Source organism: Stigmatopora argus, chromosome 7 (assembly GCF_051989625.1).
Source record: "Stigmatopora argus isolate UIUO_Sarg chromosome 7, RoL_Sarg_1.0, whole genome shotgun sequence".
NCBI lineage: Eukaryota > Metazoa > Chordata > Actinopteri > Syngnathiformes > Syngnathidae > Stigmatopora > Stigmatopora argus.
In genome coordinates this window covers 17,617,523-17,645,410 of record NC_135393.1, presented here as the reverse complement: position 1 = coordinate 17,645,410, position 27,888 = coordinate 17,617,523, and the positions used below count along the sequence as shown (strand labels likewise).

At 39.8% G+C, this 27,888-nt stretch overlaps 1 protein-coding gene, 1 long non-coding RNA gene and 1 other non-coding gene across 52 annotated transcripts in view; 1 reads left to right on the top strand and 2 right to left on the bottom strand.

Annotated features, from left to right (window-relative positions):
- Window positions 1-583: 583 nt before the first annotated feature.
- On the bottom strand, window positions 584-1,879 carry foxe1 (forkhead box E1). Its single transcript, XM_077604768.1, has one exon. It carries the CDS (start codon window positions 1,645-1,647, stop codon window positions 607-609), a length of 1,041 nt encoding a protein of 346 aa, XP_077460894.1. The 5' UTR covers window positions 1,648-1,879; the 3' UTR covers window positions 584-606.
- Window positions 1,880-12,670: 10,791 nt separating this feature from the next.
- LOC144077205 (uncharacterized) lies at window positions 12,671-24,045 on the top strand. 50 transcript variants are annotated; one of them, XR_013300948.1, is made up of 16 exons: window positions 12,671-12,859; window positions 13,884-14,019; window positions 14,330-14,421; window positions 14,535-14,604; window positions 14,722-14,847; window positions 14,931-15,027; window positions 15,093-15,174; window positions 15,256-15,267; window positions 15,830-15,889; window positions 15,958-16,048; window positions 18,188-18,305; window positions 20,976-21,095; window positions 21,841-21,909; window positions 22,071-22,175; window positions 22,241-22,325; window positions 22,404-24,045. It is a non-coding gene; the product is annotated as an uncharacterized LOC144077205 (transcript). The 50 variants fall into 50 exon arrangements; XR_013300954.1 differs by having other exon boundaries at window positions 13,884-14,028; window positions 14,399-14,421; XR_013300955.1 differs by having other exon boundaries at window positions 13,884-14,030; window positions 14,410-14,421.
- The window catches only part of LOC144077208 (uncharacterized), a 9,226-nt gene continuing 4,972 nt past the window's right edge, over window positions 23,635-27,888 (bottom strand). The window contains exons 5-8 of the long non-coding RNA XR_013300963.1: window positions 25,647-25,764; window positions 24,704-24,821; window positions 24,037-24,154; window positions 23,635-23,882 (exon numbers count right to left, since the gene is read on the bottom strand). This is a non-coding gene — a long non-coding RNA (uncharacterized LOC144077208). The remainder of the gene's footprint in view (window positions 23,883-24,036; window positions 24,155-24,703; window positions 24,822-25,646; window positions 25,765-27,888) is intronic.

The following is a 27,888-nucleotide window of genomic DNA, read 5'->3' as shown; positions in this document are numbered from 1 at the left end:
GTTTAGTGTTGAATTCTATGGTAAACTCTTGGATAGAATTAAATCGTGGCAGACTTTGTAAAAAAATAAATAAAAAAAAATAAAAAAAATAAATAAAAAAAAGCCAATTATCCATTTTTTCTGTAAAGAATAGATAAAGCGCCATTGTAATAGGATGATTTAAGGCATATTATCGTCTTACGATATTCAGAAATAATTATATAAATAATTGAGTAGAATTTTTTATTTTTAATACCTTTTTGATTTCCAAAGTCCAAGATTAAAATGAGACGCGTGAAAGTTTTCATCAGCAAAATTGTTTATTAAAATGGCCCCTTTTTAAAGCTTCTTTTAGTGAAGTAGAAGTGATGGCGTCGTTAAACATGTTCCCATTCAATTAAATCGATCGAATCTAATCGCGGTACAAATCAGTAAATATCGCAAAGCTGCTTTTCCCGGCGAACTTTAGACGTTTGACTTCATTGGCGGTAAATACAAAATCAAAAGAATAGTGGCATGTTTGGACCCACCTGAATTCTGAACGGAAAATTAAGACGATTAATTTTGCGACAAGAAAAAGAAATAAAATAGAAACCGTCCCCCTCCCTGTAGTACTTTTAGCAACGCTCATATAGCCGACACGAACCTGTCCATGTTGCCGCTATACGGCGGGTGTCGCAAGTAACCCCCCGAATTGGCGCCGTTGTACTGTGAGAAAGAACCCAGCTGGACCGGCGACACCCTGTCGTAGATGTCGCTCGCCTCTCCCGAGGAGCCCAGGCGACCGCTCGCGGCGTACGCTTGGCTTTGGAGTTGTCCGTAAGGGCCCTGGGAGAGGGCGTGGTGGTGATGGTGGTGGTGGTGGATGTGCGGGTGGCCGCTCGGCGTGGGGTAGGGGAACCCCGGGTGCGAAGCGGCGCCGGCGGGATGAGGCGGGGTGACGATGCCGCAACCCTGGCTTTGGAAGGCGGGCGGCGGCAGGGCGCAGGGGCCCCCCGGGATCACTTCGGGGACAAAGTCGCGGATAGACTGCTCCGGCGTTCCGATCAGATTGTTGATGGTGAAATTCCGAGTCTGAGCCGGGCCGAAACTGGGCGGCGACGGCGAAGGGTAGTAGGACGAGGTCATCAGCTGCTGCCCGTAGGACGGGCTGACGTCGGGGTACGGCGCGTTGGCGTAGGCTCTGCCCACGTGGACCGGCGCCAAAAGCGCGTTGTCGTGCACGTAGCAGGCGTAGGTGCTCAGGTCGCAGCGCTTGAAACGCTTCCGGCGCCGAAGGAAGCTACCGCTCTCGAACATGTCCTCGGCGTTGGGGTCCAAGGCCCAGTAGTTACCCTTCCCCGGGCGCCCCGGTTCGCGGGGGATCTTGATGAAGCAGTCGTTGAGGGTCAGGTTGTGGCGGATGGAGTTCTGCCACTTCTTGGAGTTGTCGCGGTAGAACGGGAAGCGCTCCGTGATGAACTTGTAGATGCCGCCCAGCGTTAGCTTGCGCTCCGGAGAGTTGGCGATGGCCATGGAGATCAGGGCGATGTAGCTGTAGGGCGGCTTACCGCGCTGAAGGGGTCGCTTCCTGCGTCGCCCCCGGGGCGGCTCCTCCGGGGGGTCGGGGGCCGACGACGACGACGAGGCGTCCGTCGGAGGGTCCTTCTCCGCTTTCACCGCCGGCATTTTGTTGGCGGAGATGAACTGGCGGAATCCCCGGCCACTCACCGTCCGCGATGGGGAACCCGGGGTCGGCCCGTGGCTTTCCGGACGTGACTGGCGGGCTCGGCTGGCGTCTGCGGAGTGTTTGAGAGTGACTCACCTCGCCGGTGGCGACGGGGAGGGATTAGCTAAGGCACTCGCACCTGAGGGGCGTGGCATTCTCTTCGCATGCCTCTTTGCTTTTGTCTCCGTCGCGTGCTGATGGACGTTTCTGCGTCAACAAATGATGTGCGCGGGCGTTATGTGGCAATGACAGACAGTGACGGGTGAAAAGGAATCGTTTCTTTCCTTGACAGAATTTCTGGAGGAGGTCAAGTTTGCTTTCAAAGTTGCGTCTTAGGAAAATCGACCGTGCTAGTTGGAAGTAGCATTTTTCGACTAGACTAGTTAGGAGTAAAAGTGTGTGTTTATACTGCCTCTGGTGGCCTAGATGGGCATTGAATTAGGATGTTGCGGAAAATGGTTGCGTATTAAATTTAATTTTTGGTGTCGCTAACAAAGGCGTGTTGTTGCCAGGCCAGAAAAAGTCAATTTGTGCATTTTAACGTTTTAAAATTGATGTTATTTATATGTATATGTCAGAAGTTTCACATCAAAAGTGATCCTATCATCTTAAAATTGAGATTTCATGTTAAATTGGGCTGTTTTATGTAAAAAAATGTCAATTTTCAAATGAATGTAATTCACATTTCATTTCATTTTATTAGCTGACCAAGTTTGACACTAAAATGAGAAGTTTGACGTTAAAATGTAAGTTGGAACGTGGCAAGTTTTCAGATAAAAAATAATGAACTAAGATTCTTATTTGTACTTTTTGGTTCTCGTCCTTTTGTGCGGACGAATCCGAAAGTTGTCAAAGCGATGTTTTGATAGAAACACGAAATGCCGCAGTTGCCCTCGTTTGCTTAAAGCTGCTTTTCAGGGAAGGAAATGCTTTGACTTTGTTACCCGAGATTTCAGTATGCAAAACTCTAACATGTGCCGTGATTGACGTACGCCGTTTAGCACTTTCTTGCAAATTTTCCAAATTAGAGATTCATGCATTTGAAGCAATTGTACGATACCGCTTTAAGAAGAAGGTTAACACTGGTTACATTCTTTTTCCTTCTTTTTTTTAAGTGCGTGTGAACACGTCGGCTGAACGCAGCTATGTGGACTCGGCAAGAATGGCTTTCAGCACTTTAATCCTTTGAGCAAACAGCCCACAAGACGGCATGAAACACTCCCACCTCTCAACGACCAATCGGAGGTTAGTGGTTAGCGCGTTGGGCTCACAGTTCTGGAGTCGTGGGTTCGATCCCAGATGGGTCCTCACTCTGTAACGTTTGCATGTTCTCCTTGGGCTTGCGTGGGTTTTCTCCGGGGCCTCCCTCGTCCCAAAAACATGCATGCTAAGCTAATTGAGGACTCTAAATTGCCCTAGATATGATGAGTTGTTTGTCTCATTGTGCACTGCCCTGATTGGCTGGTCACCGATTCTGTGTCTTTGCTCCGATAGGATCCAGCACCCCCTGCAAACCTTGTCAGGATAAGCGCCTCAGAAATTGAATTGATTGTGATTTGTTACCTTCATTAAAGGCAATAATTCATTCATTCTTTCATTTTCTGAACCGTTTTATCCTCACTTAGGGTTGTAGGGGGTGCTGGAGCCTATCCTAGCTGACTTTGGGCCAGGGCACAATTCGACGAATAACCAATCACTCGTAATTAGGGGCAATTTGGAGTGTCCAATCAGCCTACCATGCATGTTTTTGGAATGTGGAAGGAAAACGGAGTACCCGGAGAAAATCCACGCAGGCCCAGGGAGAACATGTAGACTCCACACAGGTGGACTGACCTGGATTTGAACCCAGGACACCAGAGCTGTGAGCCTGACGTGCTAAATACTCGAGCCTCTGGGCAGCTGTAAAGGAAATAATAATTTTCCGAAATAAATGAATGATGCTTGTTTTCAGCAGAGACAGTGAAGCAGGTTGGTGAAGCTGTCCTATTTTATTTGGTGGTTTTGTGTGCACTAAACAGGTGAAAGTTTGGTTTTGCTAACATTATAGGTGCTACTCAAAACATCGGATCTCATATCCTAGTTGGGCTTATGGCATACTTCCCTGAAAATACCCGATCAGGTCTGATCTTGGAAGCTAAGCAGGCTCGGGCCTGGTTAGTACTTGGATGGGAGACCGACCGCCTGGAAATACCAGGTGATGTAAGCTCTTGTGTCAAGAAGGAGAATTAGCTCAAGTGCTATAGTGCTCGCTTAGCATGTGAGAAGCAGTAGGATCTCTAAGATACCCCGTGGCCTAGGTGGTTAGTGCGTCAGCCTCACAGCTCTGGCGTCCTGGGTTCCAATCCCGGTTGGTCCTGTGTGGAGTTTGCCCCCCCCTCTACTTATACAAAAAACTGTATAAGTAGAACTTGATTTCTTGGTGACACACTAACTCACATGTGTCAAAGTGGCGGCCCGGGGGCCAAATCTGGCCCGCCGCATCATTTTGTGTGGCCCGGGAAAGTAAATCATGAGTGCAGACTTTCTGTTTTAAGATCAAATTCAAATGAAGAGTATAGATGTATATTAAATTTCCTGATTTTCCCCCTTTTAAATCAATAATTGTCATTTTTTAATCCATTTTTCTGTTTTTAATTCAAAAATCATTTTGGAAAATCTAAAAAGATATTAAAAAAGCTAAAAGAAGCATTGTTTTAGATCAATAAAAAACGGAAGAGTCAGGGCTTTTAATCCAGTTCTTTTGTGCTAATTCTCCTTCTTGACATAAGAGCTTAGGTCACCTGGTATTCCTATGCGATCGGTCTCCCATCCAAGTACTCACCAGGCCCGAGCCTGCCTAGATTCCCAGATCAGACGTGATTGGGCGGTTTCAGGAAAGTATGCCATAAGCCCAACTAGTCACATAAGATCCGATATTTTGAGCAGCATCTATAATGTTAGCAAAACCAAACTTTCACCTGTTTAGTTTGGCTCGCAAATACATGTACATGTATTTATACACTTGTGGGTATATAAATACATATGTATATATCCAGTGCTTAGCGTAATCAAACAGAAGCGAGTAGAAAATTGACCATGATAACATTTGAGCACACAATTAAGAGGACGGGGCAAACAAAAGCTTTGTATTTCTTTAAGCCGCATGTAAACATTTGGAATGGTTGTTCGCCGTCTTGCTTAATAGGCGTTTGATTGCGTGCTGGCGTTTAAATTTGACGGCCGTTTGACAGGGGCTTTTTTTTTGTCACGGGGAGGCCTCGCCCTAAGACGGCTTCGTACGCTCGTTGGCAGCGAACAATCGACGCTGACTCATTTCATATTTGCCATAGTTCGCTCATGCATCACCATTTGGCTCGCGCTGGATATTTGGACATCGCACACCATGTTAAAATGTCAAATAGCGACCGGGAGAGGTCAACAAAAAACGGTTCAAGGACGTTATGTTGTCTAGGTCAATTTGATTGGTTCGTTATGCTCCTCGTATACACAAAATGTGCTTTTTTTTTAGTTCAGTGGAACCCCTTAATGGCTATTTTTTGCAAATAAATATTGTTTGTTATTGGTTTACAGCATGAGGCTGGCGGCAAAGCGTTCGCGTCACGTCACGTCCGAGTATTGACATTCAAATGTGTACTTTGTTTGCACTTGTCGCCCGCTAGCTTCGAGGCAAAAAAGCAGCACGCGATACAAAGCGCTAATTTGCCTCCCATCCAGATGGACGGCCGGACGAACGCCGACTACTTCATTCTTCTACTAAAAATGACAACAACGCCATTTTTATTGATTTATTATTTTGTCTCGGAATTAATTAATAACTCATTGCCGACATGTTTTAACAGACAAAAAATGTACGATCTAATTTTCTGAACCGCTTTGTCTTCATTAGGGTCGCGGCCGGTGCTGGAGCCTATCCTAGCTGACTTCAGGTCAGAGGCGGGGGACATCCTGAATTGGTTGGCAGCCAATCGCGGGACACGAGGAGATGGACAGCTGATCAATCATAGCTAGGGACAATTTAGAGTGTCCAATCAGCCTAGCATGCATGTCTTTGGAATGTGGGTGGAAACCGGAGAACCCAGAGAAAATCCATGCAGGTGGACGTGACCTGGATTTGAACCTGAGACCAACGCTCTAACCACTCATCCACCGGGATGCCCACTATACATGGTCGTTTTTTTAAGAAAAAAGCCTTACTATACTATGTCGTTTTTTAAGAAAAAAAAAGCCTCACTATACTATGTCGTTATTTTAAGAAAAAAGCCTTACTATACTATGTCGTTTTTTAAGAAAAAAAAGCCTTACTATACTATGTCATTTTTTAAAGAAAAAACTCTTACTATACTATGTCGTTTTTTTTTTTTACAAAAAAAGCCTTACTATACTATGTCGTTTTTTTACGAAAAAAAGCCTTACTATACTATGTTTTTTTTAAATAAACGCCTTACTATACTATATTTCTTAAAAAACAACATAGGGCTTTTTTTAAAAAAAAAACAACATAAGGTAAGGCTTTTTTACGTAAAAAACAACATAGTATAGCAAGGCTTTTTTTTCTTTAAAAACGACATAGTATCGTAAGGGTTTTTTTCTTAAAAAAACGACATAGTATAGTCAGGCTTTTTTTTCTCGTAAAAAACGACATAGTATAGTAAGGCTTTTTTTTCGTAAAAAAAACGACATAGTATAGTAAGGCTTTTTTTTGGTAAAAAAACGACATAGTATAGTAAGGCTTTTTTTCATAAAAAAACGACATAGTATAGTAAGGCTTTTTTTCGTAACTGCCTTGTGGGGCAGGTGGGGTTCGAATCCCGGTTGGGAAACATTTTCCCATAGTTGTTTCTATATATTTGTAGTCAAGACCTTTCAATAATGACAAAGTAAAGTGTGGCAAATTCGTGGCGTAGAGGTTTGTTCACCTGACTGCCATGTGGGCAGCTGGGGTTCAAATCCTGCTGTCATTTGACTGATCACTACACTATGTAGTTCAGTATATGGATGAAACTTTTTTCATTAAAATAAAGACAGTCATTTTTTTAGCAAAACAAAGACAGATGGGTTGGAGGTTCCTGGTGGTGTCCACCAGTCAGCCTTAGGCTGACTGGCGGACACCATACAGTCGTTGACTGGCGACACCATGTGCGCCACCGGGAGGGAACCCTCGCCTGCCAGATGGCAGGCAGGTGACTGACATGGTCGTTTTTGTCTGTAAAAAATTCCCTGACTGTACATGGTATTTTTTCATGTAAAAATGCCTTACTAAACATGGTCATTTTTTTAAATAAAAAAGCCTTACTATATATACACGTTCGTTTTTTTGTTGTTGTTGAAAAAAAGCCTTACTATACTATGTTGTTGTTTTTTTAAGGAAAAAAGCCTTACTATACATGGTCGTTTTTTAGAAAAAAAGCCTGACTATACTATGTCGTTTTTTAATTTTAAAAAAGCCTTACTATACTGTCGTTTTTTTAAGAAAAAAGCCTTACTATAATTTGTTGTTGTTTTTTTAAAGAAAAAAGCCTTACTTGGTCGTATTTTTGATACATACGTACATTTGATTTGATTTGATATAAAGGCGTAGCATCCCATAAGACTAGGCTTTCATTTCAAACTATTCCACAAAATGTAGGTTTTCCTAAAGAGCAAGCTTTCCACAATACTAGTGTCCTACAAGTGCAATCAGTGGATTGCCGTCAGGTGCTTCTTGCAGCCCAACCCCCGTTGCTTCAACTGAGTCCGACCGAGTCTGTGCTGGATGTTTCGAAAAAAAAAATGCTGGCCCAACCCACAGCGGCCCTCGAGGACCCCTGTTGCAGACTCTCCAAGCCAGTCCAAGTCTTTTTCTGGACCTATTGTAAACGTTGGCCATCAAAATGCAGACTTTTGACCGTTTTGACTCATTTAAGAGCACCTTTGTTGAATGATATTTTACCCATTTCATTAAATGCAGCGGTGTATGATGACACTAAAGGCTTTTGATTTGATGTAAAGGCATAGCATCCCATAAAACTAAGCTTTCATTTCAAACCATTCCACAAAATGTAGGTTTTCATAAAGAGCAAAGCTTTCCACAATACTAGTGTCCTACGCATGCAATCAGTGGATTGCCGTCAGGTGCTTCTTGCAGCCCAACCCCCGTTGCTTCAACTGAGTCCGACCGAGTCTGTGCTGGATGTTTCGGAACAAAATGCTGGCCCAACCCACAGCGGCCCTCGAGGACCCCTGTTGCAGACTCTCCAAGCCAGTCCAAGTCTTTTTCTGGACCTATTGTAAACGTTGGCCATCAAAATGCAGACTTTTGACCATTTGGACTCATTTAAGAGCACCTTTGTTGAATGATATTTCACCCATTTCATTATATGCAGCGGTGTATGATGACACTAAAGGCTTTTCATTTGATTTAAAGGCATAGCATCCCATAAAACTAAGCTTTCATTTCAAACTATTCCACAAAATGTAGGTTTTCATAAAGAGCAAAGCTTTCCACAATACTAGTGTCCTACGCATGCAATCAGTGGATCGGCGTCAGGTGCTTCTTGCAGCCCAACCCCCGTTGCTTCAACTGAGTCCGACCGAGTCTGTGCTGGATGTTTCGGAACAAAATGCTGGCCCAACCCACAGCAGCCCTCGAGGACCCCTGTTGCAGACTCTCCAAGCCAGTCCAAGTCTTTTTCTGGACCTATTGTAAACGTTCAAAATGCAGACTTTTGACCATTTTGACTCATTTAAGAGCACTTTTGTTGAATGATATTTCACCCATTTCATTATATGCAGCGCTGTATGATGACACTAAAGGCTTTTGATTTGATGTAAAGGCATAGCATCCCATAAAACTAAGCTTTCATTTCAAACTATTCCACAAAATGTAGGTTTTCCTAAAGAGCAAGCTTTCCACAATACTAGTGTCCTACAAGTGCAATCAGTGGATTGCCGTCAGGTGCTTCTTGCAGCCCAACCCCCGTTGCTTCAACTGAGTCCGACCGAGTCTGTGCTGGATGTTTCGAAAAAAAAATGCTGGCCCAACCCACAGCGGCCCTCGAGGACCCCTGTTGCAGACTCTCCAAGCCAGTCCAAGTCTTTTTCTGGACCTATTGTAAACGTTGGCCATCAAAATGCAGACTTTTGACCATTTTGACTCATTTAAGAGCACCTTTGTTGAATGATATTTTACCCATTTCATTAAATGCAGCGGTGTATGATGACACTAAAGGCTTTTGATTTGATGTAAAGGCATAGCATCCCATAAAACTAAGCTTTCATTTCAAACTATTCCACAAAATGTAGGTTTTCATAAAGAGCAAGCTTTCCACAATACTAGTGTCCTACAAGTGCAATCAGTGGATCGGCGTCAGGTGCTTCTTGCAGCCCAACCCCCGTTGCTTCAACTGAGTCCGACTGAGTCTGTGTGGATGTTTCGGAACAAAATGCTGGCCCAACCCACAGCGGCCCTTCGAGGACCCCTGTTGCAGACTCTCCAAGCCAGTCCAAGTCTTTTTCTGGACCTATTGTAAACGTTGGCCATCAAAATGCAGACTTTTGACCATTTTGACTCATTTAAGAGCACCTTTGTTGAATGATATTTCACCCATTTCATTATATGCAGTGCTGTATGATGCATACCTGTCAACCTCTGCCGATAACTGCCCTTATAAATGATTATGATTCCCCTTACAAACCCCCCAAAAACCTTACAAACACCGTACGGTGTTTGTAAGGTTTTTGGGGGGTTTGTAAGGGGAATCATAATCATTTATAAGGGCAGTTATCAGCAGAGGTTGACAGGTATGATGATGACACTAAAGGCTTTTGATTTGATGTAAAGGTATAGCATCCCATAAAACTAAGCTTTCATTTCAAACTATTCCACAAAATGTAGGTTTTCATAAAGAGCAAAGCTTTCCACAATACTAGTGTCCTACAAGTGCAATCAGTGGATTGCCGTCAGGTGCTTCTCTTGCCCAACCCCCGTTGCTTCTACAAACCCTTTGCCCACCCCCCAGCTAATTGGTGACGGCGAGGAGGTGATCGTTACGATCCGTCCCAAAAAATGGCAAATGAAAAAGCACTATGTAAACGCTAAACGATTATCCCCGACTTAAACCCAGCCGGGAAGAAAAATATCATGGAACATTTCAGGATGAATACTTTTAGAGTAACCTCTTACAAAAAAAACAACAACAATCGCCTCCGCCAAGGACCTTTTTCTATTTAACTTTACATGACAGATCTCCAATCCATACATATTGCGGACATACGGTTAAATAAATGGTCAGGGAAAAATGTATGATGACGCAGAAATTATTTTTTATATATTTAGATATATATATATGTATATATATATATATATATATATATATATATATATATATATATATATATATATGGGTTCAATAAAACTGAATACAGCAGTTTCAAATTAAACCATTACACACATATATATATATATATATATATATATATATATATATATATATATATATATATATATATATATATGTGTGTAATGGTTTATACTGTATTCAGTTTTATTGATTTGAGAATACACATCTCTTTGGTAGCTATACAAAATAGCTCTGGTCCATCTTATGGTGCCGATATAATTCCGTTTTTCAAAATAAATCATTCATTGATTCAATAATTTTCCGCACCGCTTTACTTCGCAGGGGTTGCAGGGATGCTGGAGCCTATCACGGCCAACTATGGCTTGCCAGCCAATCACAGGGCACTGAGACGAAAACACGCTGATTAACTTCAAATGACTTCAGGTGGTGGGGCTAGGCACACTGTATCGCAGACACACATATTGCACGCCAGTCAGGTATAACAATGGTTTTAACATTTATTTTAATGTCTTACGAGTTAGTTGCTTGTTATAATGAACAAGTGTGCGTTTATTTTGATGTCTTACGAGTTACTTACTTGTTATAGTGAACAAGTGTGCCTTTAGTTTGAGCTGAAGATCGCCATGTTGAGCTCCGCTAAGCAAGCATGGGTTAAGGTTAAACCTCAAGCTTAAATTTTAATGTTATTTTGCTAAATTATGTATTGGGCAAGTATTCATAAGAACCGAGCGGTGTTCTTAACGCGGTGGTTATTGTTACGGGATTCCAACTGTCTTTTTTTGTCTGGAAATATCATGCTAATGAGCGATTAGCACGAGGCTAGCGCTAGTCGCGAATGGCTAATCGCTACGCTAGCAGGGAGTCCACGTAGTGCTTCTAACTGTACTGTATTGTGGATGCTAAATGAGCGTTAGTTAAGCTAATGTTCATACTCCTATGATTTTGTTTGTAAAAATACACTTATTTGTCGGTGCGAATGGGCTCAAAGTTTTGGTTAATGATGTTAAATGCAAATGTGATTGATTGACACACATTGTATGGCATGCACTTGTTGTAGTGTATGTACACGATGGAATTAAGGCTATAAATGTTTGTTTAGAAAGCAGACTAAACTCTGTCCCTGTGTGGCTTTTTTAAGTTGACGGACATCTTCCTGGACAGCGGCTTGAGTTCTAAAAGGCCTGGGGCCACCTGGTCTGACTGCACCACGCCGGCCTGGCTCAGTACCTCCGGGACACTAAAGTGAAGTTCAACCTGGACGGCATGGATGGACGGACAGCATGGACAGACGGACGGCATGGACGGACGGACGGCATGGACGGACGGACGGCATGGACGGACGGCATGGATGGACGGCACAGACGGACGGACGGCGGATTTATGGATACTTCTTCACAGTGGAGTTTTGGACACTTTTTTTACCCATGGATTTATGGACACTTCTCCCCAGCGGAGTTTTGGACACTTTTCTCCCCAGTGGATTTTTGGACACTTTTCTCCCCAGTGGAGTTTTGGACACTTTTCTCCCCAGTGGAGTTTTGGACACTTTTTTACCCGTGGACTTTTGGACACTTTTTTTACCGGTGGACTTTTGGACACTTTTTTTTACCGGTGCAGGTAAGTATTTTGGTCTTTTGAGTTTTGATTTGTGGACACTTTTCTCCCTAGTGGAGTTTTGGACACTTTTTGGACACTTTTCTCCCCAGTGGAGTTTTGGACACTTTTTCTCCCCAGTGGAGTTTTGGACACTTTTTCTCCCCAGTGGAGTTTTGGACACTTTTTCTCCCCGGTGGAGTTTTGGACACTTTTTCTCCCCGGTGGAGTTTTGGACACTTTTTCTCCCCGGTGGAGTTTTGGACACTTTTTCTCCCCGGTGGAGTTTTGGACACTTTTTCTCCCCGGTGGAGTTTTGGACACTTTTTCTCCCCGGTGGAGTTTTGGACACTTTTTCTCCCCGGTGGAGTTTTGGACACTTTTTCTCCCCGGTGGAGTTTTGGACACTTTTTCTCCCCGGTGGAGTTTTGGACACTTTTTCTCCCCGGTGGAGTTTTGGACACTTTTTCTCCCCGGTGGAGTTTTGGACACTTTTTCTCCCCGGTGGAGTTTTGGACACTTTTTCTCCCCGGTGGAGTTTTGGACACTTTTTCTCCCCGGTGGAGTTTTGGACACTTTTTCTCCCCGGTGGAGTTTTGGACACTTTTTCTCCCCGGTGGAGTTTTGGACACTTTTTCTCCCCGGTGGAGTTTTGGACACTTTTTCTCCCCGGTGGAGTTTTGGACACTTTTTCTCCCCGGTGGAGTTTTGGACACTTTTTCTCCCCGGTGGAGTTTTGGACACTTTTTCTCCCCGGTGGAGTTTTGGACACTTTTTCTCCCCGGTGGAGTTTTGGACACTTTTTCTCCCCGGTGGAGTTTTGGACACTTTTTCTCCCCGGTGGAGTTTTGGACACTTTTTCTCCCCGGTGGAGTTTTGGACACTTTTTCTCCCCGGTGGAGTTTTGGACACTTTTTTACCGGTGGACTTTTGGACACTTTTTTACCGGTGCAGGTAAGTATTTTGGTCTTTGAGTTTTGATTTGTGGACACTTTTCTCCCTAGTGGAGTTTTGGACACTTTTCTCCCCAGTGGAGTTTTGGACACTTTTTGGACACTTTTCTCCCCAGTGGAGTTTTGGACACTTTTTGGACACTTTTCTCCCCAGTGGAGTTTTGGACACTTTTTGGACACTTTTCTCCCCAGTGGAGTTTTGGACACTTTTTGGACACTTTTCTCCCCAGTGGAGTTTTGGACACTTTTTGGACACTTTTCTCCCCAGTGGAGTTTTGGACACTTTTCTCCCCAGTGGAGTTTTGGACACTTTTTTACCCGTGGACTTTTGGACACTTTTTTACCCGTGGATTTATGGACACTTTTTTACCCGTGGATTTATGGACACTTTTTTACCGGTGGACTTTTGGACACTTTTTTACCGGTGCAGGTAAGTATTTCGGTCTTTTGAGTTTTGATTTGTGGACACTTTTCTCCCTAGTGGAGTTTTGGACACTTTTTGGACACTTTTCTCCCCAGTGGAGTTTTGGACACTTTTTGGACACTTTTCTCCCCAGTGGAGTTTTGGACACTTTTTGGACACTTTTCTCCCCAGTGGAGTTTTGGACACTTTTTGGACACTTTTGTCCCCAGTGGAGTTTTGGACACTTTTTGGACACTTTTCTCCCCAGTGGAGTTTTGGACACTTTTTCTCCCCAGTGGAGTTTTGGACACTTTTTGGACACTTTTCTCCCCAGTGGAGTTTTGGACACTTTTTGGACACTTTTCTCCCCAGTGGAGTTTTGGACACTTTTTTACCCGTGGACTTTTGGACACTTTTTTACCGGTGCAGGTAAGTATTTTGGTCTTTTGAGTTTTGATTTGTGGACACTTTTCTCCCTAGTGGAGTTTTGGACACTTTTTGGACACTTTTCTCCCCAGTGGAGTTTTGGACACTTTTTGGACACTTTTCTCCCCAGTGGAGTTTTGGACACTTTTTCTCCCCAGTGGAGTTTTGGACACTTTTTCTCCCCAGTGGAGTTTTGGACACTTTTTCTCCCCAGTGGAGTTTTGGACACTTTTTCTCCTCAGTGGAGTTTTGGACACTTTTTTTACCCGTGGATTTATGGACACTTTTTTACCGGTGGACTTTTGGACACTTTTTTACTGGTGCAGGTAAGTATTTTGGTCTTTGAGTTTTGATTTGTGGACACTTTTCTCCCTAGTGGAGTTTTGGACACTTTTCTCCCCAGTGGAGTTTTGGACACTTTTTGGACACTTTTCTCCCCAGTGGAGTTTTGGACACTTTTTCTCCTCAGTGGAGTTTTGGACACTTTTTTACCCGTGGATTTATGGACACTTTTCTCCCCTGCTGAGTTTTGGGGACGGACGGCAGGGACGGACGGCAGGGACGGACGGCACGGACGGACGGCACGGACGGCACGGACGGCACGGACGGCACGGACGGCACGGACGGACGGACGGCACGGACGGACGGACGGCACGGACGGACGGACGGACGGCACGGACGGACGGCACGGACGGACGGCACGGACGGACGGCACGGACGGACGGCACGGACGGACGGCACGGACGGACGGCACGGACGGACGGCACGGACGGACGGCACGGACGGACGGCACGGACGGACGGCACGGACGGACGGCACGGACGGACGGCACGGACGGACGGCACGGACGGACGGCACGGACGGACGGCAGGGACGGACGGCACGGACGGACGGACGGCACGGACGGACGGACGGCACGGACGGACGGACGGCACGGACGGACGGCACGGACGGACGGCACGGACGGACGGCACGGACGGACGGCACGGACGGACGGCACGGACGGACAGAGGGATCAAGGTGAGTGCAAAATTCAGCACACCTTGCTAAGAAAATGTAATTTATTGGAAAAATTTCAAAGACTTGAACCTTTTTTTCCCCCGTGGACTTTTGGGCATGAACGGACGGCAAAGATGGACGGCAAGGACGGACGGCAGGGACGGACGGCAGGGACGGACGGCAGGGACAGACGGAGGGATCAAGGTGAGTGCAAAATTCAGCACACCTTGCTAAAAAAATGTAATTAATTTATTGGAAAAATTTCAAAGACTTGAACCTTTTTTTCCCCCGTGGACTTTTGGGCATGAACGGACGGCAAAGATGGACGGCAAGGACGGACGGCAGGGACGGACGGACGGCAGGGACGGACGGCAGGGATGGACGGCAGGGACGGACGGCAGGGACGGACGGCAGGGACGGACGGCAGGGACAGACGGAGGGATCAAGGTGAGTGCAAAATTCAACACACTTTGCCAAAAAAAAAATATTGGAAAATGTTCAAAGACTTGAACTTTTTTTCTCCTCTGCGGACTTTTGGGCATGGACGGACGGCATGGACGGACGGCATGGACGGACGGCATGGACGGACGGCAGGGACGGACGGCAGGGACAGACAGAGGGATCAAGGTGAGTGCAAAATTCAGCACACTTTGCAAAAAAACATTCCTTAAATTATTGGAAATTTCCAAAAGCTATAACTTTTCCCCCCCTGCGGACTTTTGGGCGTGGACGGACGGCACGGACTGATGGACGACAGGGACAGAGACAACTGCGGTGAGTCGGCCACGCCCGCCGGCCCGTGCCGTCGTCCAATCGCAAGCCGAGCCCATTCCACCCGTGTTTGCTCTCTTTCAGCGTGCTTCACGGGTACGTGTAAACTAGGAGTCTTGAGGCCCTGTCGTTGGTGTTAGTGACTGGCGGCCATCTTACGACAGACACTCTGAATTGGCTCAATTCTTCAAACGTTTTGGTTGGAAGGAGGTAAGTGATCCAAGATGGCGGCGCGGGTGGATGCAGCTGGCTCTTGCTCTCCAGTTTGGTGTTTTGTTTCCTCAGTCTTGTCGTTGTTTGCTAACATCTGCCAGGCAAACCTTTTCTACAGTCGCCAGGATTTGGTTGCTCTCGGGAGGAGATGCCATAAATCCATCAGAGCAGATTGCCAACGAACCTGCCGCATGTCCCCGAGGACATCTCGAGACGACCAATTTCGTCATACGCTGCTGTGTATGATGACAATTAGGCTTTTGATGATTCGATGATGATGATCAAGCCCATGTCTGAACAGTTAGCAATCCCTCATTTTCTGTTGCCTTGGGGATATTTTTGCACCACTTCCTCTTGATTTTGAGGGAATTGATCGCATCACTCACGTTAAAAAAAGATAGGGTTGTTGGAAAAAATATTATGGAAAATAATTCAAATTCACAAGATGGGGAAGACGTGCTGGCGGCTGTCATGGAGTTCCGTGCGCATCGGTCGCGCCATGCAGGCAAGCCCCGCCCCCCCCCAGGGATGGAATTTGGCCGTCCGTCCGCTTAATCGGGTCTTTGCTTTCAGCTGGACGAGAGCGGGAAGTCGGTCTTCACCGTTCTGTGGGGGGACGTGGCCGCTGAATTGAGGAAGGTGAAGAACTGCGTCATCTGTTACGGTGGGTAGCCACAAGAGATTTGGCCGGCTTTTGGTCGGGGGGAAAAAAGGCTTTTCTCTGTCCATGAATCGTTAGGCTTTTTTTTTCTAAAAAATGACAATGTATACATAGTCATTTTTTTGGAAAGAAGGCTTACAATAGATGGTCGTTTTTTTTTTTTTTTTAAGCCTTATACATTGTTTTTGTTTTAAAGCCTTACAAAAAAAGCCTTAAAAATGACCATGTATAGTAAAGCTTTATTCTTAAAAAAATATATAGTATATATAGTAAGGCTTTTTTTCCTAAAAAATAACATAATATAGTAAGGCTTTTAAAAAAAAAAACGACATAGTATAGTAAGGCTTTTTTCTTAAAAAAACAACATAGTATAGTAAGGCTATTTTTTCTTAAAAAAACGACATAGTATAGTAAGGCTTTTTTTTCTTTAAAAAACGACATAGTATAGTAAGGCTTTTTTTCTTAAACGACATAGTATAATAAGGCTTTTTTAATTAAAAAAACGACATAGTATAGTAAGGCTTTTTTTCCTTAAAAAACGACAGTATAGTAAGGCTTTTCTTCCTAAAAACGACATAGTATAGTAAGGCTTTTTTATTTAAAAAAAACGACATAGTATAGTAAGGCTTTTTTCTTAAAAAACGACATAGTATAGTAAGGCTTTTTTTTCTTAAAAAACGACAGTATAGTAAGGCTTTTTTTTTCTTAAAAAACGACATAGTATAGTAAGGCTTTTTTTCCTAAAAAACGACATAGTATAGTAAGGCTATTTTTCCCCCAAAAAACGACATAGGATAGTAAGGCTTTTTTCCTAAAAAAATGACATAGTATAGTAAGGCTTTATTTTTTTAAAAACGACATAGTATAGTAAGGCTATTTTTCCTATAAAAAACAACAACAAAGTATAGTAAGGCTTTTTTTTCCAAAAAAAAAATGACATGGTATAGTAAGGCTTTTCTTAAAAAACGACATAGTTTAGTAAGGCTTTTTTTCCTAAAAAAATGACATAGTATAGTAAGGCTTTATTTTTTTAAAAACGACATAGTATAGTAAGGCTTTTTTTCCTAAAAAAACGACATAGTATAGTAAGGCTTTTTCCCTAAAAAACGACATAATATAGTAAGGTTTTTTTTCTTAAAAAACGACATAGTATGGTAAGGCTTTTTTCCCCTAAAAAACGACATAGTATAGTAAGGCTTTTTTTCCTAAAAACGACATAGTATAGTAAGGCTTTTTTCCTAAAAAACGACATAGTATAGTAAGGCTTTTTTTCTTAAAAAACGACATAGTATAGTAAGGCTATTTTTCCTATAAAAAACAACAACAAAGTATAATAAGGCTTTTTTTTCCTAAAAAAATGACATAGTATAGTAAGGCTTTTCTTAAAAAACGACATAGTTTAGTAAGGCTTTTTTTCCCTAAAAAACGACATAGTATAGTAAGGCTTTTTCCCTAAAAAACGACATAATATAGTAAGGGTTTTTTTCTTAAAAAACGACATAGTATAGTAAGGCTTTTTTCCCTAAAAAACGACATAGTATAGTAAGGCTTTTTTTCCTAAAAACGACATAGTATAGTAAGGCTTTTTTTCTTAAAAAACGACACAGTATAGTAAGGCTTTTTTCCCTAAAAAACGACATAGTATAGTAAGGCTTTTTTTCCTAAAAACGACATAGTAAAGTAAGGCTTTTTTTCTTAAAAAATGACATAGTATAGTAAGGCTTTTTTTCCTAAAAAACGACATAGTATAGTAAGGCTTTTTTCCTAAAAAACGACATAGTATAGTAAGGCTTTTTTTCTTAAAAAACGACATAGTATAGTAAGGCTATTTTCCCCTAAAAAATGACATAGTATAGTAAGGCTTTTTTTCTTAAAAAACGACATAGTATAGTAAGGCTATTTTCCTAAAAAAATGACATAGTATAGTAAGGCTTTTTCTTTTAAAAAAACGACATAGTATAGTAGGGCTTTTTTTCCTAAAAAAAATGACATAGTATAGTAAGGCTTTTTTTCTTAAAAAACGACATTGTATAGTAAGGCTTTTCCCCCTAAAAAAACGACATAGTATAGTAAGGCTTTTAAAAAAAATGACCATGTATAGTAAGCCTCATCTCATTTTCTGAACTGCTTTATCCTCGTTAGGGTAGCGGGGGATGCTGGAGCCAATCCCATTTGTCTCCAGGCCAGAGGCGGGGGACATCCTGAATCGGTGGCCAGACGATCTTAGGGTACAAGGAGATGGACAACCACGCACTGTATAGTAAGTCTTTTTTCCTTAAAAACGACATGGTATAGTAAGGCTTTTTTTCCCTAAAAAACGACATAGTATAGTAAGGCTTTTTTTCCTAAAAAACGACATAGTATAGTAAGGGTTTTTTTGCTCAAAAAACGACATAGTATACAAAGGGTTTTTTCCCTAAAAAAACGACATAGTATAGTAAGGCTTTTTTTCCTTAAAAACGACATGGTATAGTAAGCCTTTTTCCCCCCCCCAAAAAAACAGCATAGTATAGTAAGTTTTTTTCCCTAAAAAACGACATAGTATAGTAAGGCTTTTTTTCTTAAAAAAAACGACATAGTATAGTAAGGCTTTTTTTCCTAAAAAACGACATAGTATAGTAAGGCTTTTTTTCCTAAAAAACGACATGGTATTGTAAGCCTTTTTTTCCTAAAAAAAAAAAAAACAGCATAGTATAGTAAGGTTTTTTCCCTAAAAAACGACATAGTATAGTAAGGCTTTTTTTCTTAAAAAAACGACATAGTATAGTAAGGCTTTTTTCCTAAAAAAACAACATAGTACAGTAAGGCTTTTTTACCTAAAAAACGACATAGTATAGTAAGGCTTTTTTCCCCAAAAAATGACATAGTATAGTAAGGCTATTTTCCCCAAAAAACGACATAGTATAGTAAGGCTTTTTTCCCTAAAAAAACGACATAATATAGTAAGGCTTTTTTTCCTAAAAAAACGACATAGTATAGTAAGGCTTTTTTTCCCTAAAAACGACATAGTATAGTAAGGTTTTTTCCCTAAAAATGACATAATATAGTAAGGTTTTTTTTTTTCCTAAAAAATGACATAGTATAGTAATGCTTTTTTTTCCCTAAAAAACAACATAGTATAGTAAGGCTTTTTTTCCAAAAAAAAAGACATAGTATAGTAAGGCTTTTTTTCTTAAAAAACGACATAGTATAGTAAGTCTTTTTTCCTTAAAAACGACATGGTATAGTAAGGCTTTTTTTCCCTAAAAAACGACATAGTATAGTAAGGCTTTTTTTCCTAAAAAACGACATAGTATAGTAAGGTTTTTTTCCTCAAAAAACGACATAGTATACAAAGGGTTTTTTCCCAAAAAAACGACATAGTATAGTAAGGCTTTTTTTTTCTTAAAAAACGACATAGTATACAAAGGTTTTTTTCCCTAAAAAACGACATAGTATAGTAAGACTTTTTTTCCTAAAAAACGACATGGTATAGTAAGCCTTTTTTTCCTAAAAAAAACAGCATAGTATAGTAAGGTTTTTTTCCCTAAAAAACGACGTAGTATAGTAAGGCTTTTTTTCTTAAAAAAACGACATAGTATAGTAAGGCTTTTTTTCCTAAAAAAAACGACATAATATAGTAAGGCTTTTTTACCTAAAAAACGACATAGTATAGTAAGGCTTTTTCCCCCAAAAAATGACATAGTATAGTAAGGCTATTTTCCCCAAAAAACGACATAGTATAGTAAGGCTTTTTTCCCTAAAAAATACGACATAATATAGTAAGGCTTTTTTTCCTAAAAAAAACGACATAGTATAGTAAGGCTTTTTTTTCCCTAAAAACGACATAGTATAGTAAGGTTTTTTCCCTAAAAATGACATAATATATTAAGGGTTTTTTTTTCTTAAAAAAATGACATAGTATAGTAATGCTTTTTTTCCCTAAAAAACAACATAGTATAGTAAGGCTTTTTTTTCCTAAAAAAATGACATAGTATAGTAAGGCTTTTTTTCTTAAAAACGACATAGTATAGTAAGGCTTTTTTCCCTAAAAAAAAACGAAAGTATAGTAAGGCTTTTAAAAAAAATGACCATGTATAGTAAGCCTCATCTCATTTTCTGAACTGCTTTATCCTCATTAGGGTAGCGGGGGATGCTGGAGCCAATCCCATTTGTCTCCAGGCCAGAGGCAGGGGACATCCTGAATCGGTGGCCAGACGATCTTAGGGTACAAGGAGACGGCCAACCACGCACTGTATATATAGTAAGTCTTTTTTCCTTAAAAACGACATGGTATAGTAAGGCTTTTTTCCCTAAAAAACGACATAGTATAGTAAGGCTTTTTTTCCTAAAAAACGACATAGTATAGTAAGGGTTTTTTTTCTCAAAAAACGACATAGTATACAAAGGGTTTTTTCCCTAAAAATGACATAATATAGTAAGGGTTTTTTTTTCTTAAAAAATGACATAGTATAGTAATGCTTTTTCCCTAAAAAACAACATAGTATAGTAAGGCTTTTTTTCCTAAAAAAACGACATAGTATGGTAAGGCTTTTTTCCCTAAAAAAACGACATAGTATAGTAAGGCTTTTTTTCTTAAAAAAAACGACATAGTATAGTAAGGCTTTTTTTCCTAAAAAACGACATAGTATATATAGTAAGGCTTTTTTCCCTAAATAACGACATAGTATAGTAAGGCTTTTTTTCCCTAAAAAACGACATAGTATAGTAAGGCTTTTTTTTTTTTTAATTAAAAAACAACATAGTATAGTACTATTTTTCCTAAAAAACGACATAGTATAGTAAGGCTTTTTTTCTTTAAACGACATAGTATAGTAAGGCTTTTTCTTTAAAAAAATGACCATGTATAGTAAGGCTTTTTTTTTTTTTAATGACCATGTATAGTAAGCCTCATCTCATCTCATTTTCTGAACCGCTTTATCCTCATTAGGCTAGCGGGGGATGCTGGAGCCAATCCCATTTGTCTCCAGGCCAGAGGCGGGGGACATCCTGAATCGGTGGCCAGCCGATCTTAGGGTACAAGGAGATGGACAACCACGCACACTGTATAGTAAGTCTTTTTTCCTTAAAAACAACATAGTATAGTAAGGCTTTTTTTCTTTAAAAAACGACATAGTATAGTAAGGCTTTTTTTCTTTAATAAACAACATAGTATAGTAAGGCTTTTTTTCTTTAAAAAACGACATAGTATAGTAAGGCTTTTTTTCTTAAAAAAAAGACATAATAATAATAATAATAATCGGACATAGGCCCTGTCGTCATTATCACAACACAAAAAGCCTACTTGTCATCATATAGTGAGCTTTTTTTTCTTAAACGACATAATATAGTAAGGCTTTTCCCCCTAAAAAACGACATAGTATAGTAGGGCTTTTTTTCTTAAAAAAAACGACATAGTATAGTAAGGCTTTTTTTCCTAAAAAACGACATAGTATAATAAGGCTTTTTTTCTTAAAAAACGACATAGTATAGTAAGGCTTTTTTCTTATAAAAACGACATAGTATAGTAAGGCTTTTTTCTTTAAAAAACGACATAGTTTAGTAAGGCTTTTTTTCTTAAAAAACGACATACTATAGTAAGGCGTTTTTAACCTTAAAAAATGACATAGTATAGTAAGGCTTTTTTCTTAAAAAAAACGACATAGTATAGTAAGGCTTTTTTCTTAAAAAAAAAACGACATAGTATAGTAAGGCTTTTTTCTTAAAAAAACGACATAGTATAGTAAGGCTTTTTCTTTTAAAAAAAGACATGGTATAGTAAGGCTTTTTTCTTTAAAAAATGATCTTTCTGACAGGATGGAGTAGTTTTGGGACCAGCTTGTGGATGAAGCGCCGCCCCGACCGGTCGCCTTTGTATTGACTCGGTATGTGATGTCTTGCCTTGTTGCAGCGATCCTAGTGCGTGTGCATAGCCACATCCCCTTACAAAATAGTTTTTCGAATGAAACATTTTTTTTTTATAAATCAAAGTCAAGGTCACATAATAGAACAAGAGATACTTTGCTGTCAACTTTTATTTTTTCAGATGAGTGACAACGGCAAAAATGGATGACTTGTGGGATGGACAGTCTTACAACGAAAAGGTTTCCCAAAGGAAAGCGAGAGTGAGGACACCTGAAGACAAAAAAAAGTAAGTTTAAAAGAGACATTCATGTTGCTGTGCAGAAAATATTTCTTTTCTTTTGTTTTTCTTAGACTCACCTGCGGCTGTCGATTTCACCAAGGGGCTGACGCGGGAGGAATTCCAGCTTTCTTTTAAAATGCCAGAATTGTCAAGAGTGTAAGACCTTTTGGCCCACTAAACAAGACTTGAGTACAGTCACACATTCTTAACCATTTTGTGACTTTTGTCTTGCAGGACTTAACTGGAACTTAAAGCTGCCCAAAACAGACGCAGGATTTCTTCATTTTGACCCAAAATGAGGTATAGTGCCTACTTGCATGGATTGAATCCCACATCCTTCAAGTTTTCACTCTTCAGCTCAAACGGATACTTGGCATCAATAGCAGAGCACCAACTTACCATCCAAAAGGTCATGGGTTGGATTCCCCGCCTCCTCCAACTTGTCACTTTTCCAGTCAAATAAAAACTGAGTGGGCAGGACTGTACATTTTAAGTAGATGGCTTATACACTTAGTTAAATGAGTCGAGCGCCTCCTCAGCGCAAAGACTTAGCCGGTCGAAGTTTAGTGGGTGTGTGGGTGGGCCCCTTGGCGCACACAGTAGAGTATGCGCCTACCACCGAGTGGAAGCTGGTTCGCGTCCCGCAGACGTACTCTTGGTGCCTCTCCCCGCCTTCGGCGGGGAGAGACACCTGCGACATAAGATAAATTACCTTTTACTAAAATAAACTTTCAAAATTAAATTTTACATTTAAACATAACATCCAAATTAGTTAAAAGAATTGGCTTAAAAAAACAATAGACAAGAAAACTTTTATTGGACAGGACCATGCTGAGTACGGAGGCGTCTTACACACTTAGCCAAAATCACTCCAGCACCCTCTTACCGAAAAGACTTAGCCGGTCGAAGTTTAGTGGGTGTGTGGGTGGGCCCCTTGGCGCACACAGTAGAGTATGCGCCTACCACCGAGTGGAAGCTGGTTCGCGTCCCGCAGACGTACTCTTGGTGTCTCTCCCCGCCTTCGGCGGGGAGAGACACCTGCGACATAAGACAAATTACCTTTTGCTAAAATAAACTTTAAAAAAATAAATTTTACATTTAAACATTGCATCAAAATTAGTTAAAAGAATTGGCCTACAAAAACAAAAGACAAGAAAACTTTTATTGGACAGGACCATGCTGAGTAGGGAGGCGGTTTACACACTTAGCCAAAATCACTCCAGCGCCCTCTTACCGAAAATACTCAGCCGGTTGAAGTTTAGTGGGAAGGTGGGAGGGCCCTTTAGCACACACAGTAGAGCATATGCCTACCGTCGAATGGAAGCTGGTTCACTCCCCACCTGCGACAAAAGACTCATTACCTTTTACTAAAAAAAAATTTCAAAATTAAATTTTCCATTTAAACATTACATCAAAATTAGTTAAGAGATTTGGCCTAAAACAACAGAAGACACTGGCTATTAGCTAGGATTTCAAATAAGCCACCCAAACTTTTATTGGTTGCCATTCCCACCACAACCGCCGGCTGTCGAAGAACCGCATGGTGGCGTTGTTCTGCCAGTCGCCCTCGTCCACATCCACGTATGCCGAATGACGGGGACACACCTCAAACCCACGGCTGTCACGGGGTGAGGCAAGCAGGACTTGACTTGTCGATCGGTCGGCTGCACCCGTTCTTCTCCTCCCGCTCCTCTTCCACGTTGTCCAATGCATCTGTCATGACACAAAGACAATTATTTCTCAACAGGGAAAAAACCCTTTGTATACTATGTCGTTTTTTGAGAAAAAAAACCCTTACTATACTATGTCGTTTTTTAGGAAAAAAAGCCTTACTATACCATGTTGTTTTTAAGGAATAAAGACTTACTATACAGTGCGTGGTTGTCCGTCTCCTTGTACCCTAAGATCGTCTGGCCACCGATTCAGGATGTCCGCCGCCTCTGGCCTGGAGGCAAATGGGATTGGCTCCAGCATCCCCCGCTACCCTAATGAGGATAAAGCAGTTCAGAAAATGAGATGAGGCTTACTATACATGGTCTTTTTTTTTTTAAACCCTTACTATACTATGTCGTTTTTTTTAGGAAAAAAAGCCTTACTATACTATGTCGTTTTTTTAGGGAAAAAGCCTTACTATACTATGTCGTTTTTTTAGGGAAAAAAGCCTTACTATATATACTATGTCGTTTTTCTGGGAAAAAACCCTTTCTATACTATGTCGTTTTTTAAGAAAAAAAAAAACTTACTATACTATGTCGTTTTTAGGGAAAAAAGCCTTACTATACTATGTCGTTTTTTAGGGGGAAAAAAGCCTTACTATACTATGTTGTTTTTTAGGGAAAAAACCTTACTATACTATGCTGTTTTTTTTTTTTTTAGGAAAAAAAGGCTTACTATACCATGTCGTTTTTTAGGGAAAAAACCCTTTGGATACTATGTCGTTTTTTGAGAAAAAAAACCCTTACTATACTATGTCGTTTTTTTAAAGAAAAAAAGCCTTATTATACTATGTCGTTTTTTAAGGAAAAAAGACTTACTATACAGTGCGTGGTTGTCCGTCTCCTTGTACCCTAAGATCGTCTGGCCACCGATTCAGGATGTCCCCCGCCTCTGGCCTGGAGACAAATGGGATTGGCTCCAGCATCCCCCGCTACCCTAATGAGGATAAAGCAGTTCAGAAAATGAGATGAGGCTTACTATACATGGTCATTTTTTTAAAAGCCTTACTATACTATGTCGTTTTTTTTAGGGAAAAAAGCCTTACTATACAATGTCGTTTTTTAAGAAGAAAAAAAACCTTACTATATTATGTCGTTTATTAAGAAAAAAAGCCTTACTATACTATGTCGTTTTTTTAAGAAAAAAAGCCTTACTATACTATGTCATTTTTTTAGGGAAAAAAGCCTTACCATACTATGTCGTTTTTTTAGGAAAAAAAGCCTTACTATACTATGTTGTTTTTTAGGGAAAAAAGCATTACTATACTATGTCATTTTTTAAGAAAAAAAAACCCTTACTATATATGTCATTTTTAGGGAAAAAAACCTTACTATACTATGTCGTTTTTTTAGGAATAAAAGCCTTACTATATTATGTCGTTTTTTTAGGGGAAAAAAGCCTTACTATATTATGTCGTTTTTTTGGGGGGAAAAAAAGCCTTACTATACTATGTCGTTTTTTTAGAAAAAAAAAGCCTTACTATACTATGTTGTTTTTTAGGGAAAAAAGCATTACTATACTATGTCATTTTTTAAGAAAAAAAAAAACCTTACTATATGTCATTTTTAGGGAAAAAACCTTACTATACTATGTCGTTTTTTTAGGAAAAAAAGGCTTACTATACCATGTCGTTTTTAAGGAAAAAAAGCCTTACTATACTATGTCGTTTTTTTAGGGAAAAAAACCTTTGTATACTATGTCGTTTTTTGAGCAAAAAAAACCTTACTATACTATGTCGTTTTTTAAGGAAAAAAGACTTACTATACAGTGCGTGGTTGTCCGTCTCCTTGTACCCTAAGATCGTCTGGCCACCGATTCAGGATGTCCCCCGCCTCTGGCCTGGAGACAAATGGGATTGGCTCCAGCATCCCCCGCTACCCTAATGAGGATAAAGCAGTTCAGAAAATGAGATGAGGCTTACTATACATGGTCATTTTTTTTAAAAGCCTTACTATACTATGTCGTTTTTTTTAGGGGAAAAAGCCTTACTATACTATGTCGTTTTTTAAGAAAAAAAGCCTTACTATACTATGTTGTTTTTTAGGGAAAAAAGCATTACTATACTATGTCATTTTTTAGGAAAAAAAAAACCCTTACTATATTATGTCATTTTTAGGGAAAAAACCTTACTATACTATGTCGTTTTTAGGGAAAAAAAGCCTTACTATACTATGGCGTTTTTTTAGGAAAAAAAGCCTTACTATATTATGTCGTATTTTTAGGGAAAAAAGCCTTACTATACCATGTCGTTTTTTTAAGAAAAAAAGCCTTACTATACTACGTCGTTTTTTAGGGAAAAAACCTTAGTATACTATGCTGTTTTTTTTTTTTTTAGGAAAAAAAGGCTTACTATACCATGTCGTTTTTTTAGGGAAAAAAAGCCTTACTATACTATGTCGTTTTTTAGGGAAAAAACCCTTTGTATACTATGTAGTTTTTTTAAGAAAAAAAAAGCCTTACTATACCATGTCGTTTTTTAGGAAAAAAAGCCTTACTATACTATGTCGTTTTTTAGGGAAAAAACCCTTTGTATGCTATGTCGTTTTTTAAGAAAAAAAAAGCCTTACTATACTATGTCGTTTTTTTAGGGAAAAAACCCTTTGTATACTATGTCGTTTTTTGAGAAAAAAACCCCTTACTATACTATGTCGTTTTTTAGGAAAAAAAGCCTTACTATACTATGTCGTTTTTTAGGGAAAAAAGCATTACTATACTTTGTCATTTTTTAAGAAAAAAAAAGCCCTTACTATATTATGTCATTTTTAGGGAAAAAACCTTACTATACTATGTCGTTTTTTTTAAAGAAAAAAAGCCTTACTATATTATGTCGTTTTTTTAGGGAAAAAAGCCTTACTATACTATGTCGTTTTTTAGGGAAAAAACCCTTTGTATACTATGTCGTTTTTTAAGAAGAAAAGGCCTTACTATACTATGTCATTTTTTAGGGAAAAAACCCTTTGTATACTATGTCGTTTTTTGAGAAAAAAAACCCTTACTATACTATGTCGTTTTTTAGGAAAAAAAGCCTTACTATACTATGTCGTTTTTTAAAGAAGAAAAAGCCTTACTACACTGTCGTTTTTTTAAAAAGAAAAAAGCCTTACTATACTATGTTTTTTTTAAAGAAAAGCCTTACTATACTGTCGTTTTTTTAAAGAAAAAAGCCTTACTATATATACTATGTCGTTTTTTAAGAAAAAAAAGCCTTACATATACTATGTCGTTTTTTTAGGAAAAAAGCCTTACTATACTATGTCGTTTTTTTTAAAGAAAAAAGCCTTACTATACTATGTCGTTTTTTAAAGAAAAAAACCTTACTATACTATGTCGTTTTTTAAAGAAAAAAGCCTTACTATACTATGTCGTTTTTTAAAGAAAAAAGCCTTACTATAATATGTAGTTTTTTTTGTAGGAAAAAAAGTCTTGCTATACTATGTCGTTTTTTTAAAAGAAAAAAGCCTTACTATACTATGTCGTTTTTTTTTTTAAAAAGCCTTGCTATACGAAGTCGTTTTTTAAGAAAAAAGCCTTACTATAGTATGTTGTTTTTTAAGAAAAAAAAGCCTTACTAAACTATGTCGTTTTTTAAAGAAGAAAGCCTTACTATACTATGTAGTTTTTTTTAAAAGAAAAAAGCCTAACTATACTATGTCGTTTTTTAAAGAAAAAAGCCTTACTATACTATGTCGTTTTTTTGAGAAAAAAGCCTTACTATTACTATGTCGTTTTTTAAAAGAAAAAAGCCTTACTATACTATGTCTTTTTTTTTAAAAGCCTTGCTATACTATGTCGTTTTTTTAAGAAAAAAACCTTATTATACTATGTCGCTTTTTAAAGAAAAAAGCCTTACTATACTATGTCGTTATGTCATTAAAAAATGACATAATATATTAAGGATTTTTTTCTTTAAAAAACGACAGTATTGTAAGGCTTTATTTCCGTAAAAAAACGACATAGTATTGTAAGGCTTTTTTCGTAAAAACCGACATAGTATAGTAAGGCT